This window comes from Microplitis demolitor, chromosome 6 (assembly GCF_026212275.2).
Source record: "Microplitis demolitor isolate Queensland-Clemson2020A chromosome 6, iyMicDemo2.1a, whole genome shotgun sequence".
NCBI lineage: Eukaryota > Metazoa > Arthropoda > Insecta > Hymenoptera > Braconidae > Microplitis > Microplitis demolitor.
In genome coordinates this window covers 6,327,112-6,348,389 of record NC_068550.1, presented here as the reverse complement: position 1 = coordinate 6,348,389, position 21,278 = coordinate 6,327,112, and the positions used below count along the sequence as shown (strand labels likewise).

The 21,278-nt window shown below is 26.0% G+C and overlaps 1 protein-coding gene across 2 annotated transcripts in view; it reads right to left on the bottom strand.

Annotated features, from left to right (window-relative positions):
* LOC103579893 (protein groucho) overlaps positions 1-17,165 on the bottom strand; it is a 41,561-nt gene extending 24,396 nt beyond the window's left edge. The window contains exons 1-6 of one of the 2 annotated variants that reach the window (XM_014439401.2): positions 16,785-17,165; positions 15,018-15,441; positions 7,259-7,371; positions 6,630-6,693; positions 2,739-2,783; positions 308-370 (exon numbers count right to left, since the gene is read on the bottom strand). In XM_014439401.2, the coding sequence (XP_014294887.1) occupies positions 308-370; positions 2,739-2,783; positions 6,630-6,693; positions 7,259-7,371; positions 15,018-15,053 (321 nt within the window). In that variant the 5' untranslated portion in view covers positions 15,054-15,441; positions 16,785-17,165. The remainder of the gene's footprint in view (positions 1-307; positions 371-2,738; positions 2,784-6,629; positions 6,694-7,258; positions 7,372-15,017; positions 15,442-16,784) is intronic. The other variant, XM_014439402.2, reaches the window with a different exon arrangement.
* Between the last annotated feature and the right edge of the window lie 4,113 nt (positions 17,166-21,278).

Genomic DNA, 21,278 nt, shown 5'->3' with positions numbered 1-21,278 from the left:
AAAAATTTTTTTGTGCCAAGAAATTTTATTTTTTTCGCACAAAAAAAAAAAATTTCTACTGATCAAGAAAAATTCTCTTGACTCAAAAAAATCTTGACTTGGTTCTCAGAAACGTTTGTCTTCTAAAATATTTTCTTAACTCAAAATAACTTATTTTTTATGTGTGCATCAATAACTTTAACACCAAGATAGCACGGACACACCGTTTTTTTTACAGTGTAAAATTCGGTAATGTTATTATTAATGTCATTATTATTTCTGTTATTATCATCATTATTATTATTATTTATAAATTGTTATTACTCACTTCTTGTGGTAGAGCAGGCATCATTTGCCCAATGATTGCGTTTAATCTTTTAGCTATTTCAGTCTGAAAATAATAATAAAAATTATGTGAGACGATTTTGTCATAAATTCTTAACAATATACATTTATATAACTTAAGCCGTAAAATTAATATGTTACTCGCAATTACTACATCAATTTAATTTTTTTTTTTTTGTTTTTTTTCCAATTATTAATGATGATAAATATAAATTATAAATACCAACTTTAAATATCGATAAATAAAAAATAATCACAACAATAATTGAAAATTAAAAAAAAATTCTCGATGGAATAGAAAAAAAAAACGCAATTTTTATTTCGACAATAAAATAAATAAAAAAATAAAAACAATACTAATAAAAAAAAATTCTCCTATCCCCTGGAATAAAAAAACAACAAAAAAAATACATTCACAGACTGACCAATAGGATATAACTCATCCAACCTGACATGTCATCCATTTTTCTTTCCTTGAAAATTTTTTATTTTTCCATTTATCTCTCTATCTCTCTTAGCCTTCATATTCTCCCACCCGCTCTCAATCCCATCTCCCCCTCCTCCTTCTCCTCCCCCGTCATCCCGTTTCTCTGCCCACTCTCTGAAAACCCTCTAACTATATACGTATATATACATTTATATTTTATATTTTTATTTTCTTTTACTTGTACTACTTTTATCCACAACCATCAAGAGTGGAAAAAAAATGTTTTTTATTTTTATCACCCCTACAATTTTTATTTTATATTTTTTATTATTTCTCTACGCAAAAGTCTGTACTGTTTTATTTTTTATTTGTTTCTGTGTTAGAGTGAGATCGAATGATTTAGTGAGTAAAAAAAAAGATGCAATTGGAGATACAGATAGAACGCTGGGGGGTTAAAAGGGAGAAAGGGTGGAAGGGAGATAAAAAAAAAGAAAGGGTTTGCTGCAGTGGTCTAGGGGCGAAAGAGGATGGCAACGATGACATCGATTTTTTTACCCGTTACTAATCTCAATGCTATCTTTTTTTATTTTTATGATTTTTTTTTTTAAACTATATCTATACTTTCTCTCATCTCGTTGGAAGTTTCACCCCCTCACAAACACCCCCTTTTTTCATTCCTGCCCTAGCACCCATTCGTTTACCGAGAGAATCGTTCGTTGGTTCATACGTTCATACGTCGATGCTGCCACTGGTGCATGTGCATCCAACACACATTCGAGAGAAAGAAATAACCATTTTTCCGTGGCTCTTTCTATTCGTTTTCGTTTTTCTTTTTTTTTTTTAAGCCTTTCGTTTATTTTCCTTTTTTTTTAATAATTTTTTTAGTTTTATGCAGACGCTTTCTATATCTATTTCGATTCATAGTGAATTAAAATGAGAAAATAGTAAAGTTGTAGGAACGAAAAACATGAAATTTTTCAAATTTGTATTAACAAGTAAATAAATTTTATTTTTTGTGGTAAAAAAAAAATGTTATTTACTTAATGGTTATTAAAACCACAAAAATGTAGTGATTTTATTTGTGTATATATTTATGGTAGATAAAGTACAATGAGTATTTAAAAGTTTGTGAGAAGAGTTTAAAATTGGAACGGAGCCAACAAATTCACATTTAGTCGACTAACAAGTACCAAAAGTGGTTGGTTGCTATAGGGTGTAGAGTACATTAAGCAAAATGTCAAGAAACTAGATTAAGTACCGAAAAAAAAAAATTATTTGTTTCCCTTTTTTTTTGGTCCTTAATCTATTGCACCATCTTATCTTATTTATTTATTTATTTATTTATTATTGAGGGCAGTCAGTATTATGAAATTTTGAAAAAATCATTTTTTTTGGTTGCATAGTTCTATAGTCTATAGCTTCAAAAATAACTACTACAATTTCTAGCGCATATCTGAAATAGTTTAACGAGTTACAGCCATCTGAAGAGTAGCCGCTTATCGGTTTTCGAAAATACATTTTTCAAAATTGCTGCAATTATAACTTGAAGACAAATCATCCGATCGATTTGATTCGAGTTGCAGCTCCTTTTATATATGTTTCTACAGACCATGAACCTTCAGTTTTCCGATCGAATCAAAAATATAATTTTGGCAGGCAAAAAATCATCAAATTTTCGCGCGAAATTCGAATTTTTTTTTTAATTTTGTTAAATTTCAATTTTCTTCTTAGCCCAAAGGTCATGGTGTGAGAAATACCTTCTAGTTTAATAAACTTTTTGGTTTTTTTTATGAATTTTGAATTTTTTGGTCCAAAAATTTTATCTTGTATTCAGTATATATCCACAAATATATCCTTAAAACATCAAGAGATTCCATGCAGTAGTTTTCTTTAAAAAAATTCCCAAAAATCATCGTTTTTTTCAATCGGTCACACTAGTGCTCCCCCTTAATTAGTATTCAATATAATAAAAATAAATTGTTATTACCTGTTTGTGCATCTCCATATTTAGGCCATAAGACATTTCGTAATACTGTAAAAAATAAAAATAAAAATAAATGTAAAATCGGTTTATCATATTAATGTCTTTAATTATCCTCGCATTTTGATTTGGATTTAATTGAGCTAAGATTTAATATCGTAATTGTAATTTCGATTGAAATTATCGTAGTTAAACCTCTACTTGAAAATGCTTTTTTTAAAATTAAAATTCTAGCCAAATAATCAGAGATTTACTATAAATACTTACAGTAAATTTTATATAAAATTAAATCCCGAATTATCTACAAATAAATACTATTGATTAATCCTATAAAAAAAAAAGTTGGGTTGAGAAAAAAAATACCGAATAAAATTTTTATTCAAGATTTTTTTAGTCAGGGAAATATAATCTTCTTCCATGAGGTTTACGTCTCAAGTCGAATATAATGCTTTTAAGAACACAATAAAGTACGTTTGTTGAGTGAAGTAATACTTATTTTTTTTTCTATAAGAAACAAACCTGTTATTTAATTAAATCGACAAAAATTATTCATGTAGAAACATTCATATCATATCACGTTACTAATTCCAAAGGGACATATTTTTTTTACGCCCTTTTGACTTTGGAGAGCTTCCTTAAGCTAAAATGGCTTATAATTTTTTTTTATTACCAATAGTTTTGGGGATTTATTTTGAAGCTAAAATTTGAAAACTAAAAGGGCGTATAATTGCAGTTAAACGCCTTTTTGGCGTTCAATTTTTTTTCTTTTGTTTTTTAGCTTTAAAATAAGTTTACAAAACGATAGGCAACAAAAACAAAAATATGAGCTCTTTTAATTTTAAGCTGCTCAAAGCCAAAAGGGTTTATAAAATTATGTCCTTTTAGAAATAGTAACGCGATATATCATTGTTATGATGTAATAGAGAATGTACTATTTGACTATCGAAATAGATATTTATCTTTGAATCAAATCATAGAGGAGTGCTTGTGACTCTTACCTGTCAAGTTTGTGATATATAAGTTTCGAAATATGTTTCCTACTAGGAACAATACACGCGACTGAGCGCGATCTTGTGGCAAGCGCCGAACTAGAGCGTTAAAGCTATGAGCTTGTATCAAAATAATTTTTTACTTGGTGAAAGAAAATTTTAATTTTCCTAATCAATGAAAAAATTTAATTACATAAAAATTAAGAAGTTCGAATTAAAGCTGACATATTGACGAAATAAAATAAGAATAATATTTGAATAAAAACTGATCAATAAATCATTCATATCCTCATTTACTTTAGTAAATATCGATTACTAGCTTTAACTGTACACCCTCAATGCTCTTATAAAACCCACCCTCTTATAGTTACTCTAATCTATATATGTATGTATGTATTGCTGTACTATTCTGACAATTTCTCACTAATATATATACTCTTCTGTCTCTGTTACACAACTAAAGTGTCATGTCGATGTAGCAATTTACACGTAAAATAGGGGTAGAAAGACCCGATCTATACCATGTACATCTCTATATATAGAGGAGGGTTTAGATTATAGGGGAGAATTTGGGTTTACATATCAACATATCCGACTATAGTTTAGTTTCAAACATTATTATTATTTAAATTATTATTGTTATTAGTATATATAATAACTCAAACTCTAGATCATCCCCACTAAATAATTAATTAACTGACAAAATGAAATAATACATCCGTTCTCGTGACGATTATCATTATCACGTTGAACGAACCGTTGGATCAATTTACTAACACCCTTTAGCTCATTTTATATCAATCTTTTTATATATTTTTCCCTGTTATCTTTATATCCAATTAAAAATAAAAAAAAAAAAAAAAAAAAAAAAAAAAAAAAAAACTAATGCATAAAGAAAAATTAAAAAGTCTTAATTAATAGTACTATAGTTGTTTTAACAGTGATCTAAATATATATAGGGTAAAATTTGAAAAAGTGTTTTGTAATAACTATATTTCTTATGACCAAATATTTTTTTAATTATTTTCAAAATTTATGAGTTATTTTGAATCTTGTTAAATTGTAAAAAGTTGCCTGTATACCTAATAAAGGAGATGAAATATGAGTTAAAATTTGGCTAAAGTTTTGGAAATTAAATAATTTTAAATAAAATATATAATTGAAATTATAAATATACTGCGTTAGTAACTCCACAAGGACTTATATGTTAATACGTTCTTTTGGCTCTAGGGAACTTCCTATAGGCAAAAGGGCGTATAATTTTTGGTTTATTACAAATCATTTTGGAGAAATTTTAAAGCTCAAAATTGAAAAACAAAATTTTGAAAGCCAAAAGGGCATATAATTTAAGTCATTGCCTTTTGGGCTTTCAAATTTATTTTTTAAAGTTTTTAGCTCTAAAATAAATCTACTAAACAAAGCCTATAAAAAAAATCATACGCTTTTTTGGGGTGTCCGCTCAAAATATCACAAAAAACAACCATGCTAAAGTACCATAAAGTATAATATCCAATGACAAAAATAACCTGATACAAAAATTATTAATTACAAAAATAACCATAAAAATAAAAACTATATACTAAAATATCTAGTTAACAATACCTGCATACATTAATATCCAATTGATATGCTACAAATCTATCACGATCAATATAATGAAATGTGTAAAATTTTTTAGTGTATGAATTAGTTGATATATTGATATGAAATGGTGGCAATAAGTTTTTATTACCAGGTTATTTTTGTATGATGTTATTTTTGTAAATAGTCATTTTTGTATCAGGTTATTTTTGATTAGTTTTTATTGTGATGGTTATTAAAAACAGGGTATTTAGGACTGTAACCCTCTTGTGGCATTAGAATACTCTCTAAAGCCAAAAAGGTGTACAAAAATGTAAGCCCTTTTGGAATTAGTAATGCAATATGCGTACACGTAATAATGTATGCTTCAGAAATTTAATTACACTTAACAACGTGATAATTAACATAATTAAAATTGTGATATTTAACTCTTCTAATGATACTTTATTATAAATTGTATATGGAATTTGTAATTTTTGACAGCTAAGAAAACTTTCTTAAATTTATTGTAATTGACGCAATACTAATGTAGTGTCACGTGGGGCAAGTGTGTGCAAACCTAGTAATTTCGGACTGAAACGCATGGGTTTGCGCACACTTACCCACTGCGTACACTTTCCCCATATGACTTTAAGGTAACAGATTTTATTATTAATTGTTTAAAAAAATCTGTATATAAATTGAAAAAAGTCTTTATATTTTTGAAAAATTTGCATAATCTGATAACGTAATCAGTTTATGATTACAAAACGTCATTCATAAAATATAAAATAAATTACATCGTCTAAAAAATAAATCAGAAAAACCAAAACAGAAAATTTAATTTCAACGTTTAATAAATGTAAGTCAAGCTCGATAAAATGTTAAAATAAAATTTAATTAAAAAAATGTATTTTTATTTTTGTGTTGGGAGGTATATGATATTTTATATAAAGTATGTAAGGCATTTGAGATCGTTTTAAAACATGAGAGAACTGACATCGACTGCTTTTAACCATATTTCACTGGTAGCATTCAATTTCCTGCGCCGTTGTATGACGGCATCCATGTCTACCGTGAAAACGATCTTTTAAATTCGTATTTCACTTTTGTATATATAAATTCATATTATATTTTATTTTTTAGTTGTACATTCTCCTAGTGTATATTTGACACATTCCCAACCTAACTATACCTCCATAAATTTTATAGCAGCTCTCAAATCCCATATAAGTTTTTTTTCACTGACAATAATTATTTTTTATTTTGAAAACATTTATCTTTTAGTCAGATCAGTGATATGTTATTTCTAAGCTCAAAATTAGAGGAAATTTTATTTAACACTTACCATTACGTAATGCCTTTGCATTTCGGTTTTTTCATTAGCCAATTTTTCATATTCAAGTTTGAGGCTGTAACAAAAAATAAAAAAATAAAAACACATTTTTTTATTGAATAAAAAAATAAAACTCGTAAATTTATATATTTATTTATTTCATTTTGTTATTATATATGAGTCTCTCTCGCACGTTTACTCTGGAGAATTTCAACGTTTCAAATTCACAGCAAACCCCCAAGGAAAGTAAAGTAAAGTAGAAAGAAAGGAGTAAAAAAAGTAAAGAAAAAGAAATATATATATTATATAGAAGAAAAAGAGAAATGAAAGTAGATAGAAAAGAGAAAATAGAAGAGTTTGTAAAGGTCGGAGATAAATAAAAAAATAAAAATAAAATGTAATTTTTCTACCTCAGTTTCATTGTAAACATAAAAAATAATATATAAATAATTAAAAAAATTTTTTTAGAGAGAATTAAATAATAAATATGTAATTCTTTTGTATGTAGAAGGTTTTGATAAATTTTAGGCAGAAATAAAATTTTTTTGTTTAGAATAGAAATTGTCCAGCCTCAAAAAATAAACTGTCCCCCGATTAGGGAATAAGACGGTTTGATTTTGGAATAAAAATAAAATAATTACGTGTGATATTGCTGCTGGATAAAATTGAATTCTTCTTTTATACGTTCACATGTTTCAGCAACAGTAAATCCACTGGCACGTCCACTCGCAGCTCCAGAGCCTCCACCAGCACCCTTTTAACAAAATCATCAATTTTATAATTTTGAATAAAATAAAAAATAATTTATTTTTAAATTATTGTTAATCATAAATGGCTTCATACTTTTGAAATCTACGGGTCAAACATTTAAATAATAATCGTAATTAAAAGTATTAAAATTTTTAAAAAAATGTTCGTCAAGCGAGAGAATGATTTGGCCACTTGTTGATCCACGTGGCTCGCGATAGACAGAGATAAATATATTCCAGTAGTATAGAGTATAGGAGTATATATATATATATATGAAAAGAGGGAGCTTTTATTACTAACACTCGTTTAATATTCTCTATCTTTCTCCATTTTTCTCTATCATTGGATCGTTGATTTGCGGTCTTTTTCGCGCTCTCTACCCATTAGGATGGTGGGGTAGTTTGAACACCGTAATACTAGGGTGGTTAATGTTTTGAGGGTACTTTCACTTGTTGCAATCATCGATAACAATCATCAAACAGGTTGTTGATTATTACACAGAAAAAAAAAATTTTTTTACTAAACGTAAATATTTTTTATTCAAAAAATTTTTTTTGAAAACCTCAATTTTCTTGGATCTCCTCTGACTAAGATAAATTCTCTTGGCTCAAGAAAACCTCAACTTGATTTCCAAAAACGTTTGTTTTCCAAAATATTCTCTTGACAATTTTTTTTTCTGTGTATTTATTGCTTTTTTTTTTTTATAAAGAACAAAACAAAAAATTTTGCAGTGAAATTACGTTTTTTAAATTAAAGTTACGGGTATTTTTAATTGTATATAGATTACAAAATTTATAGAAAAAATTAAATTTTTTGTAAAAGAATAAAAAAAAATATTGGATTAATTTTATCAACTATTCAATTTCATCTTTTATTTTCTTTCCGCTAAATTTTTTTTTTTTTTTTTTTTTTAAGTAATAATGTCTACTACTTGACAATCTCGTTATCTTAGCAAGAGTCACAGCGAGGGTGAAACTGGAGTGAAACTGGGGTGTACAATCGTTTTCCGATAATCTGAGAATCGATATGCTTTCTCTTTCTCAGTTTTTATTCTCTTTATCTTCATTACTTCATTTCACATTTTTTTTTATCTCACTTACTCACTCACCCCTTACCCTCACTCTTTTTTATTTCTTCCTTCAGTAGATCTTTTTTTTCTTTTTCTTTTTTTTTTCTTTCTTTTGCAGCTTGATATATCTCGACCGTGTAAACCGTGAAATGGTAAGAGAACGATAGTCGAGGTTGAAACTAATTAATTTGTAGGATCAAGAGAAAAAAAACAAGACGATCATAAAAAAGAATAAAAATAATATTAGATTATAAGAGATTTTAGAAATAAAAAAATGATATTTAAGGTAAATAATATTGAGTTGAAATAATATTTTCTTTTAGCTTTTATTTACTTGATTTTTTTATCGACTTTTAAATAAATAAGAAATTTATAAAAATAGTTATGACTTTTATCTTATAAATATATATATATATATATATTAAGTATTTATATTGGAATTACGACTAAGCTATTGAGTGTTCAATTGAAATGTTTGAGCAAATTTGTTTTTTGAAATTTAGTTTTCTAATACACGGAAAAATTATTCTCGTTTGAATTTCTATGGTATCATAGTAAAGCCGGATCATACTGGCCACTTGACGGAAATTGAAATAAACATATGCAAAAATTACTATGGCCATTGTAAAATTTACTGCACTCAGAAATTAAATAATAGAAACTACTATCTAGTAATGGTAAAATTTCTATCATTAATCCGATAGTAGTGAATATTATCTAGATGATTGTATAAATCATCTAGATTGTAACATTCACCATATTTACAATAATTGGTACAATTCTGTATGTAAACTAGAGTTAATTATTATTGTTATTCTAAATAGTTATATTTATAATCCAAGTGGTAACAGTTGCCATCAGAAATTATAATTGTTACCACCCTGATAGTAACTGTTACAAAATTTATTGCAGAAGTAAATATCATCCTAACAGTAAATATTACCATCCTGATAGTAACTGTTATCATCCTGATAGTAACTGCTATCATCCTAATAATAACTGTTACCATTCTGATAGTAACTGTTATCATCCTGATAGTAAATATTACCATCCTGACAATAACTGTTACGAAATTTATAGCAGAAGTTATCATTCAATAATTATAAATTCTAATAAAAAAAATTATAACACTAACTATTTTTGCATTAAAAAAACGTTCTAATCATTTTAGATGATTGAAATTAAAAATTTAGCATAATAAAAACAATTACTTAATTTTCTGAGTGTACGATTCACAGAAAAGAAGGATTTCTCGGTACAAAAAAATTGTCACTCGCCCCAAGAAATTTTTTGCATTATAAATCGAAAACAAAAATTTTCTTGGAGTAAAAAAAACTTTTTTGATGCAAAAAATAATTCTTAGGCCAAGAAATGTTTTTCTGGTTCTAAGAGAATTTTTGTCTTCAATTCAGAGTGCAAAATTTCTCTCGCGCCAATAATGAATATCTATATAGTAGTAAAATTGATTCGTTTTGAATTGTTTTGAGTTATTTCTAATCGTTTTGAATAATTTCTTTAAATCAGGGGAAAATAAGATAAAAATGTATGAAGATAATTTTTAGAAAATTAAATCATCTAAAAATTATCATGCGACATATACTAAAAATTTATAATTTAATTGAAAAAAGCATATAAGATTCATTATTATTTTATTTAATCACATTTTTAGTCTTTCCTATTCACTCTACTCGTACATGAAATAATTCAAACAAAAAAAAATTAAAATGAATAAAAAAAAGCTTCAGGCAAGCTTTTTAATTTTTTCATTCTCGTACCAATGTCGTCTCTGGCAATTCGACGAACAATTAGCTCGGACGCAATTTGATTAGTGATTGTCATCCATGGACAAAAAAAATTTTTTTTTTTTTTTTCAACTATTTTTTAATTTATTTTTTTATATAGTCTCTCTGCTCTTTTATCTTCTCCCGCTCAAGTCCGTACTCAATACATTTTTCTTTTATTTTACAACGTAAAATTTTTTTTTGTAACTGTTTTTCATATTCATTTTTTGCCAAACACCTCTTTCGTATTTATTCATTACTCGTTATACCCGACTGTCGGTACAATTTTAGTTGCAATTCATCGTAATATGTCAATGAAATTTTTTTAATTTAAAAAGAATAAATTAAAAAATAATTTAATTCAACTTTTAATACTTTTTGCTGTGTCCGTAATTAAACACTTATTGAAAATATTTAGCGGAAATGAAAAAATTAATTATTATTATTATTACTTATAAGTATAAAATGAAACGGGAATAAAAGTGCGACAAAAGATTATATCACAGATAATTCACACGGAAATTAGAATAGTGAAAAAATTACAGTTTTAAATATCAGCAGTGTCTCTACTTTGAAACTTTAAAAATTACATTATTTCTGAGACGTAGTAATTATCACAGTTTCATACAAAACTTTTTTCTGTCCTCAATAGCTTTTTATTCATAATAAAGTATCGTTCAACTAAAAATACATTAGAAACTGTAAGCTTCAGTATCTTTAATTGCCCGTATAAAAAAACAATATATGGTTAAAATATATAAAATCATATATGTTTGCAACAAAAAAATATATGATATATTATATTGTATATTATAGGAAATCATATAGAGATTTTCGCCGATTTAATATAAAATTATATACAGTAGTAAATATATGTATTTCATATATGTAACTTATGTATTTTTTATATTAAGCCATACATTCACTTACATTTACCTTATAATATATTGTATTGACATATTTCCTTTTATATTCAAAAAATATAAAATTTTTATATGAAATGATTATATGGTAGCATATAATTTATATTATATATGGCACCATAAATTTTCTTTGGTATATTTAAGCATATATTTTATTCAGTGTATGTATCTGTATATGGGTATATTATATATTTGCTTCAAATTAACTAATATCGAGAATTTTATCTGCAATTTAAAGAGTATACTAAAATTTAGATCTAATTTAATTGGAGTGGGTCATACGAATAAGAAACTTTTTTTTCCATACACAATATAAATATATGTTTTTATTTATGATCAGAATATATTTTTCGTATATGATAGAAATATATATTTTTATGTATGGTAAAAATATAGTTTTCGTACATGACAAGAATATATATTTTCATATATGATGAAAATATATGTTTTGTATATGATTGACATATATATTTAATATATACTAAACATATACGGACTCGTATATGATGAATATTATATTTTTTAATATAAAAAAAATATATCAGAAAATATAGTTAAATTCGCCACATATATTTTCAGATATTTATCATATATTTTTACATATAATTTGACCATATATGTTATTTTCATACGGGTGTAATTACTTTATTACAAGAAGTAGTCTCAATTATTATAATGCAGACTATAATACTCGAATTTTTTAATAAGAAGACCCTGTTTTCACACTAACAACTGTAATTTTTCCGTGCAAATTCTTGTAAAAATTTTTTCTCTCACTTTTGAATCATAAAACTTCTGAAATGTTTTCTACCACGGACACCGTATGCGCCTGGGCGCGATCTAGCGACGAGCGTCGAATTATTATCGTCACTGATGCCTAGCACCGATTGACTTAAAACCTTTTTGTCAGACAAAAAATATATTACAAAAATGTTATAGTCAAGCGATTAATTTTATTAAGTTACATTTTAAAAAAATAAAAGGTATATAGAAAAAAAAATTTTTTTCACACCCTTCGTAAGTGTATTTACCGAGTTTAAGGGGCGTACAGCCATTATAAGGAGGGTTGAGAGACAGGATAATTGTTTGTTCTAACCCTCATCTTTTTTCTTCACTCTTCTCACGTTGTAATTTTTATTTTTTTATTTTCTTTATTTATTTTATTTTAGCTTGTAACTTTTCTATTCAATCTTGTGGAGTTTTATATAAAGCACATTTTTATATTTTTTTCTTAATATTCATTGCACTTAAAAGTACGTAGTGTATAAGACACTTCTTTAATTTAAATGGCATATTACGAGAAACGTGGGCGGTGACACATGTCTTCATAATAAATGCTTTTGTTGATATATATCTATATATTAAGCGAGCATGTACAATGTGGCTTTATTTACTATTTCTTGAGAGTTTTAAAGAAAAAGAAAAAATGCAATTACTTAACTAATATATTTACTTGGTTTCGCTTCTCTTATTTTAAGGGCAGAATTAAATAAAATGTTATAAAATCCAAAAGTGCACACCCCCAATTGCTGATGATAATTATTAGTATTTTATTTTTTTATTATTATTTTGACAATATTATTTTTTCTTTAAGTTTAATTATATTTAAAATTTTTTTAAATATTCAGTTTTTTTTCTTAAATGTCACTTTATATTTTTTAATTCTAATTTTATATACTAGTGCTGTTGCCAGTAGTTAGTGGAGGAAAAAAAATAAAAAATGAACGCTAAATTTTTCATAAATAAACGGTTTTAAGTATTTCATTAATTACGATGAGAACGGTTATCAAATAATTTTGTCCAAGCTTTTCTCTGAAATAAAAGTCTTCAGGACAAAATAAAGACAGGACACAGACCCGATGCTTTACCCTATGAACTAACGAAGTGCACTTCAATTTTTCGATAACTTCTATTTGTCTACCACAAAGACTGGGAAAAAGTTCCCATTTACTGTACAAGTGCAACAAAGATAATACTATTCATCCACTTGAGTGCGAATAGAGAAACACGAGAAAATGCATCTTAAACAAAGAGGAATTTTATAGTGATTTTCAAAAGGGTTCTCGTGACAAAAAATTCAGAGTTAATAAAAAAAAATTAGGCCAATTAATCATATTTTTTTGAAAGTTATCGTGGTTTCAAAGATGTATACCTAACATATAACAGCACTGGTTTCTTGAATTAAGTGCATTCTCAGTCAGTGCCTCCCACTATTTGAAAATATCCAATGACCTTGAACTGTCATAAGAGTATTAAAATTTGATTAATTAATTTCAAAAAAATTAAAACATTAATTCGAAATAGGACAACACAGTTACAATTTCACCGAGATAAAGATTTAAAAAAAAATTACTCACAGTTATCATCAATTAGGAGTTACACGAAATTTGGTAAATAGATTTTAGTCTCCAAAATTTGACATTCCCAATTTTAATGTTGACATGAAGATTTTACTGACATTTGTTTTCAAAATTTCGTATAACTACTAATTGATGTCAACTGTAAATAATTTTTTTTTTTTAATTTATGTCTTGGAAGAATTGTAATTGCGTCGTCCTTTTTTCAAGTAATGCTTAAACTTTTTTTAGAATTAGTTGTCAAAATTTTATCGCGGTCATTACAATTAAAAGTCATTGAATATTTTAAATAAGTGGGCCGAACTGTCTGGGAATAGTCTTAAAATAATTTATTTTAAATCAATGGAATAATGAATCGACTTAATACCGGATCGTAATTATTCTTTAATAAATTATGTATCTTTGTATTAGTTATACAACTTAACCCATTTTAGTTTCACCAAAAAAGTGTAGACATGATTTAACGTGAGTGAATTAGTCGAAAAAATAATTTCGGTCGTAACACATACACTTCGCGCTTGGGGTGTGCAAAAGAAGATAACAAATAAAAAAAGGGACCAAAAAAACTTCAGTTTTTTGTGATTCGTCGCGAACCAAAGCTCAAGTTAACAAATAATTGTTTTAATTCCTCAATTATATATAAGGTAAAAACCCCTATACCCGCTCAGTACCATTAGTCGCTCACTTTAACTGTTTTATGTATTTTTTACAATTTTTATAAAAAAATTTCAAGAAAAAAAATTATCATTGATAAATAATTATTTGTGAATCTAAATATATCAAAATATGATAAATCAAAGTATTTTATAATAGATTAGAAATTTAAATTAAGTGACTGTTTTCAAAATCACGCTTAGCCAGCCATTTCTGACTTTTACGTTCGTTCGTTAGATTAAATTTAAGTTACGTTCAATTTTTTAATAATTGTTATAACTATATCTTATTAAATGTATTTTTAAAATTTATGGAATTTTATACTACGAAAGAATAAAGTAATATAATTTATAAATTATTTATCCAAATCAATAAACTTATCATAGTTTAATTGATATTGCCTTTGATCGATTATAGGGCTATATGTTGATCGAGTAATGATAGATCACGACTTTTAGTGAGCGATTATGGATACATTTGAGGACCTTATTTAAAAAACTAATAATAATTAATTATCAACATTATTTTTTACACTAAAATTTTATTCTAATACTTAAAACTACAAAAAATAACTATAAAAAAAATATGGTTTTTCATTTTATTTATTAATTTATATTAAATGATTTAATCTTACTCTAATGAAAAGTGAGTGGGTATGGGAGGTTTCACCTTATCCTTATTAAAAGAAACGATTTAACACGATTAGAAAAAAAAAAATTTCAATACTTTTTAATGCTTTTGGATACTTAAAATACTTTTGAATCGCCCTTCTCATGGGCATTTAACATTCCTTTTAACCAGGGTATCCAATTATAAAAATTTTTAAAAATTATTTTATACAATACAATTAAAAAAAAAGTACTTACGGGAGCGACTGGATGTCTCGCCGGTGCGGAGTACATCTTAATTATCAAAATATCCAATGGAATAGGTTAAATAGATTAAGTGTCTTTGGGTCATTTCATTTCATTATTAAACTTGTTGTTATATTTTAAGTCGTTATTATTATTCTCTGCTCTTTGTTCTCTATTCTCCGTACTCTTGTTCACCGTAAGTGTGTAAGTGTGCTGTTGTATTATAATAATGTCATTGAGCATCATATGTAAACACAATCGCATCTATCAGGATATCGAGTAATCGATCTAGTCACCATCAAATCCTCTAAGTATCAAACTTTTTTTTTTCTTTAATTTAATTATTAATATACATTTAAACAACACAAACACTTTCACAGTCACTTGATTTCCTTTTTTTTTTAATTTTATTTTACTTTTTTTCCCCAATTTGAATCTGTAACAAAAATATTATTTTGAAAAGTTATAACTGCAATTATTAATTTTAATAAATAATTAAAATCTAAATATATCAGGGTTATTTATACCTTTTCTAATCTGCAGTAATCATATTATTGATATTTTAAATAAAAACAAAAATATAAGTTAATTTTTCAAGGTCTAAAATTGTTAGCGTGTCCAATTGAGTTTAAAACCAAAACATTAATAGAAACATAAACTTTACATACGTAAAATAAAAACAAGACAAATACAAAAGTACTTCGAGTATATATAAGTAAATAAATAAATACATAGAAGTAAAGCAAGTTAATTCGGATAAATAGAAATGTTAGTTCTAAATCTGGCTGAGTTAAGTCGATCCTAATTGCCTATAGAATTAAATGAACTAAATGTTTGCCAGCAATAGCTTAAGGAAACGTGCTCGAGGTTAATCGTTAAAAAAAAATCTTTAACACGATTCAAAAAAAAATTACTACTAAATTATTTTAATTAATTGAAATACAGAGTTTATAGACAAAACATTAATAATTAAATAATTAATAATGCCAAAGTTTTGAATGTGAATGTAGCCGAAATTTGACAGTTTATAAGTTTTAAATTAATAAATTTAAATAATTAAATTTTAAAAAATGCGCGCGCTCATTTTTCAGTTATCTAAATACGCATTCTTAAATTTCTATTCTACTCACATTTCATTTATTTATTCAAAAATTTTAAAAATTACTAAATGTCAGTTACATTTACACTCATAAATTCAATGTAAATAAATAAATAAATAAATTAAATTAATGAAATTTTAAAAAGTGCGCGTACTGATTTTCAAATTATCCAAATACTTATTTTTAAATTTTTATTCTACTTTAATTTTATTTACTTATTTAAAAATTTGTTTAATTTACAATTGTCTGCTACATTCACACTCATTTCAAAATTAGTAAGCAATTAACAATTTTCGAATTGTTTTTCAACAAATCAGTTAAAAAAAAAAGAATAAAAATATTCACATGTAAAAAATTTAAAAAACGATAGGTACAATTTTTTGTAAATATTTTTATTTTTATAATTAATAATTTAGAAAAAAATTATTAGGCGGCTAATTTCAGTATCATAATAATTAATTACTGTGAAATAATACTGTGAAATAATTTTTTCTGTCACATTCAAATCTCAACTACCAAAAAAAAAAAATAAAACACAAATTCAAATGACAGACGAAAAAAAAAAAAATAGAGAATAAAATGAGACAATCAAGTGACTCAATATCACCCCATCATTTAATCTCATCACCACAGCTGTCGTGTCATCTGATTAAAACCCCATAAAAATATTGTCACTTACCGAAATAATCCAACAAAGCATCAAATCACATGAAATTCACCTCACAATTAAATTTGAATTCAAATAAAATAATATTTAAAAAAATAAAAAATAGTAATTATAAAATATAACAGTACAAAAAAAAAATTGATTACTAATGTACAATAACAAAAGACCGGGCCAGTAGTATGAGTAACAATAACTTAAAACCACAAGCGTGTTAACGTACCGGCATCACGGTGAACACTGAACTGAACTGAACGTACGAACTACGAACTAAACCAACCCAACATTCAACATTCAACATTCAACGTTAAATTCAACTCAACGTAACACCAATAATGGCGTCTTTTAACGTGTGCGCGCGCTATATCCCTACCACCATCTACAATCTACCACTCTTGTACTTTTGCTTATATTATAACTCTCTTACTATCTCTTGTTGCTTTTGTCTCTTATTTATTTACTCACTCACTCGCTCTCTCTCTCTCACTAACTATTTCTGTCGTATAAATATTTCCCGCCATTTATCTATCCTTTATATTTTTTAAATTTCAAATTTTCAATACTAAACAATGGTGTGCACTCATTTCATTTTAATAATTTAAAATTATTTTCTTGATCTTACGAGTGTCAAATATACTCTAGTATATAACTGTGTAAAAAGAGAAAGAAAAAGTAGAGAGAGTAAATGATGTTGGGTGTGCGTCGTCGCAATTGTCAGTGGCCAAGTGTCATGGATTTGAAATACACGTATATAACATACGAATACAACTGTCTCATTTTAAACGCATGCGCTTTCTCACTTGGGTAATGTGTATTTATGTGTTTAATGTTGTCTAGGTGAGATGAGATGAGATGAGAGAGAAAAAGAAAGAAAGAGAAAGTGTAATTCGTTCCTAATGTAAGTGCGATAGAATTAAATGGTGTGAGGGTTTTCTGAATGCAATTGGTAAGAAAAGGTGTGTTAGTATAATGGTGTGTAAGGATGTATATAGAATATATGTATATAAATAATAAATATATATGTGTGTATAAATGATACTGTATTGTAAGGATGTGTAGGTTGGTGGGTTGGTTTTTATAGGCGCAAGACTAATCGTATTGTATATATATTTTATTGGAGGAGAGGGTGTTGGTGTGTGCATTGTGGACGCGACGTGATCGGCAATAGAATTGAGGATTGAGGGAGGATCTTTACTTCGATTAAGTTGACCTCTACGACTTATATTAAGTAAATTGCCTTTTTTTTTTCTTTTATTTTTCATAGATTTTTTGATAGCTGAAGTTCTAGAGTAATAAATTATTTTTCAGTTTAGTAACAATAGTATTTTTTCTTTTAATTTTTAGAGTATGAAAAACTTAAAGAGGAAATATAAAATAATAGTTTTTTTTTCTTCACACATATGAAAATTTAATACATTATTATTTATTGTTTATTGGTAATGACGTCGTAACTCCTTATGGACGAAATATAATAGTTTAATATAGATATATATATATATATTATATATTATTGTATTTAACATTTAGTCAGAAATTAAAATTACGATATTATACATATAAAAGGGAGTTAATATAATATGAAAAAAGTTTGTTATCGAATAATCGAGAGGGTTTAAAATAAAAAGTAGGTGTTAAATGGTCTATTTAAACGGATTGTAAAACTCGTTCATTAAATTCAACTTCGCAATTAACCTTTGTCTTGTCATTTAATTTAACATACTTATTTTATTACTTCTTTTTTCATCAGCTTAAACAGCGAAGAACATAAGCCCGATAGTCATATTAAAATCTAATAGTTTACATATTTTATTTGGTAAGATTTGAAAAAATTATTAAATCAAAGAATTGACATTAAACAATACCGTGGTATATAATATAGTAGGGTAGAGGTACCATTTGTGGCCACTGCTCCATTTTTTGACATTTAATCCTTTATTTTGATTAATGAAAAAGTGTAAAATAAAATTATCGTTTTAATAGTGAGATAGAAGTATCTTCAAACGTATTTAAAAAATGTATTATGTTATTGGGTCTTTTACAAATTACTTTATTTAAATTTTTCAAGTGTCCAAACTGGCCCTTAAGTGGCCAAAACCGGTACCTCTAACCTATAGTGTACTCTCTAAGAAGAAATTTCCGTTTCAGTTTTAAAACTCACTTTATTCATCAAATACATTATATCTGATTGTTGTCACACATTAATAATTGTTCTTATCCCTTTTGATGCTTTACCAATTGTTTGCTTAACTATTTATCTTGTATTATTAGAAATGATATGTTTAGTTTCGCGGTAAAATTTAAAAAATCCAATTGACATTTTTTTTCAGAAGAAATAGTATTCCTAGTTTTCAGCTTTCAAATATTTTTATTTATAACAGTAAAATATATACATCAGTTAGATACAGTATATTTATACATTTACATGTACACGTGCACTTTTTTACACAATTTAAATTTGAATAATAAGATTTATATTTTATGCAATAACGTCTAGGTATAATAAGTACAAAGTGAAAGAAAGCCACAGAAAAACTTAGTTAGATATTAGGAATATTGCTAATAAAATATAAGTTTTCTTAAATATGAGTCTTACCCAGGACACCGCGTAAAACTGGGCGCGATCTCGCGGCGAGCAGAAGTACTTTCGTCGCTACATCGTTGAATGGTCCTTCCTCCATATATACATGTTTTCTTCTCAAGAAAGTATTTTCATCGTTAGAACATACAAACGTTCTTGCGTTTAAATAATATTACTTATTCCAATAAATTTGATCTTTTTTCAAACAAAAAAAATGTAATCTTGCTACAAATAAATAACATGTCATTAAAAAAATATCTCTCATGTGATTCAAGAAATAAAAGCTCTTGAAATAAGTAACAATTTTTTGATTAAAGTGTAAAAAATACATTGACGAGAAAAAATTTTTTTTTCAATATCAACATTTTGTCTGAAACTTTATACAATAGAGCAACTTTCGTATGGTTTATGTGCCCAAGACAAGAATAAAGTTGACCCGTGGCATGTATATATATATATATATATATATATATATATATATATATATATATATATATATATATGCTTTATCCATCTATATACTTCCACTCTCTTTACGTACATATACAGAGAAAAAGTTGAACTCATACTTAAAGAATATTAGTTGTCAACTGAAAGATACTTATAATAAAAGAACTAAATCAACAATAAACTCGTATCATGTCTTGACATTTTTATATCACAAAACTTAGATTCTTTTCTCTTTTTCTCCCTATACTATATAAAAATAAATAATAAAAAAAAATAGTTAACAAAAAATACCGCAGTCACAATAAATCAATAATTAAAGAAAAAAAAAAAAATTCATCTTGATAGACATGACTGTCCAGTTGGCTCAGCAAAGCTGATTTTAATCAATCGTTACACTTTTTTCTTTTACTTTTACCACTATATATATATATATATATATATATATATATTGTATCTCTATCTTTTCACGGTCTTGACAGCGAAACTTTTGTGATAGTGTATCGAGTATCGAGGCAATTCGAATTGCAATATAAAAAAAACTAATATATTTATCTTCTTTCTATTATTATTTACGCACTTACGTATATGTATGTATCACATTTATTCAAGTCTTAAACCCTTTTGCAATATTTATAGAATAATCCTTTGTCACGCAACTTTTTATTATATAGATAAATCTCTCACTAGTATTATGTATTATTATTATAACTGTTATTACTATTGTAGATTTTATATAAGATCTATATTGACTTGAACAAGTATTGTTATTTATATATATAAAAAAAAAACCGTTGCTTTCAAGCTGAAAGTATGATTAATAATAAAAACATGTTTAAGCACTTTGAGTTGGAGATTTTGTACTTTTTTTTATAATTTTTAAAAAATCGTCGTATCTAGTACTTCTGGACTTCATAATTTGAATTAGAAACTAAAATAAAAAATGTAAAGTTATTTTATTTCTCTAAAATACTCACTTAACTATTTACAAGGGCTGTGATTTCTCCAAAATCTGAAATTTTAAAAGTCTGTCATAAAATTTATTATTTTTCCAATTCAATATACAATTTCCTAGTCTTCATAATAATTTCCAATAAAAATCAAATGAAATTTAAATTTAAATTATTTCTAAATGTCACCATGAAATGAAGAATAATTATCCTGTAAGTTTCAAATTACAATTATTAGATTTCTTAAAATGAAAAACACGAAATTCGAAATGATCCTGAAGAAAGCAGACAATTGACAATTTTCGAATATTTTTTTCAACAAATCAATTACAAAAAAACAAATTTAAAAATATGCACATGTAGAAAATTCAAAAAAACTATAACTTCAATTTCTTTAATTATTTTATTTTTATAATTTATCGTTTTGGTTAAATTTCAAAATTTATTAGACGTTGGCTAATTTCATTATCATTATTTAAAATGATACAGAAAGTAGCAAACCTTAAAAAAACTTATTTTGTTTAAATAAAGAAA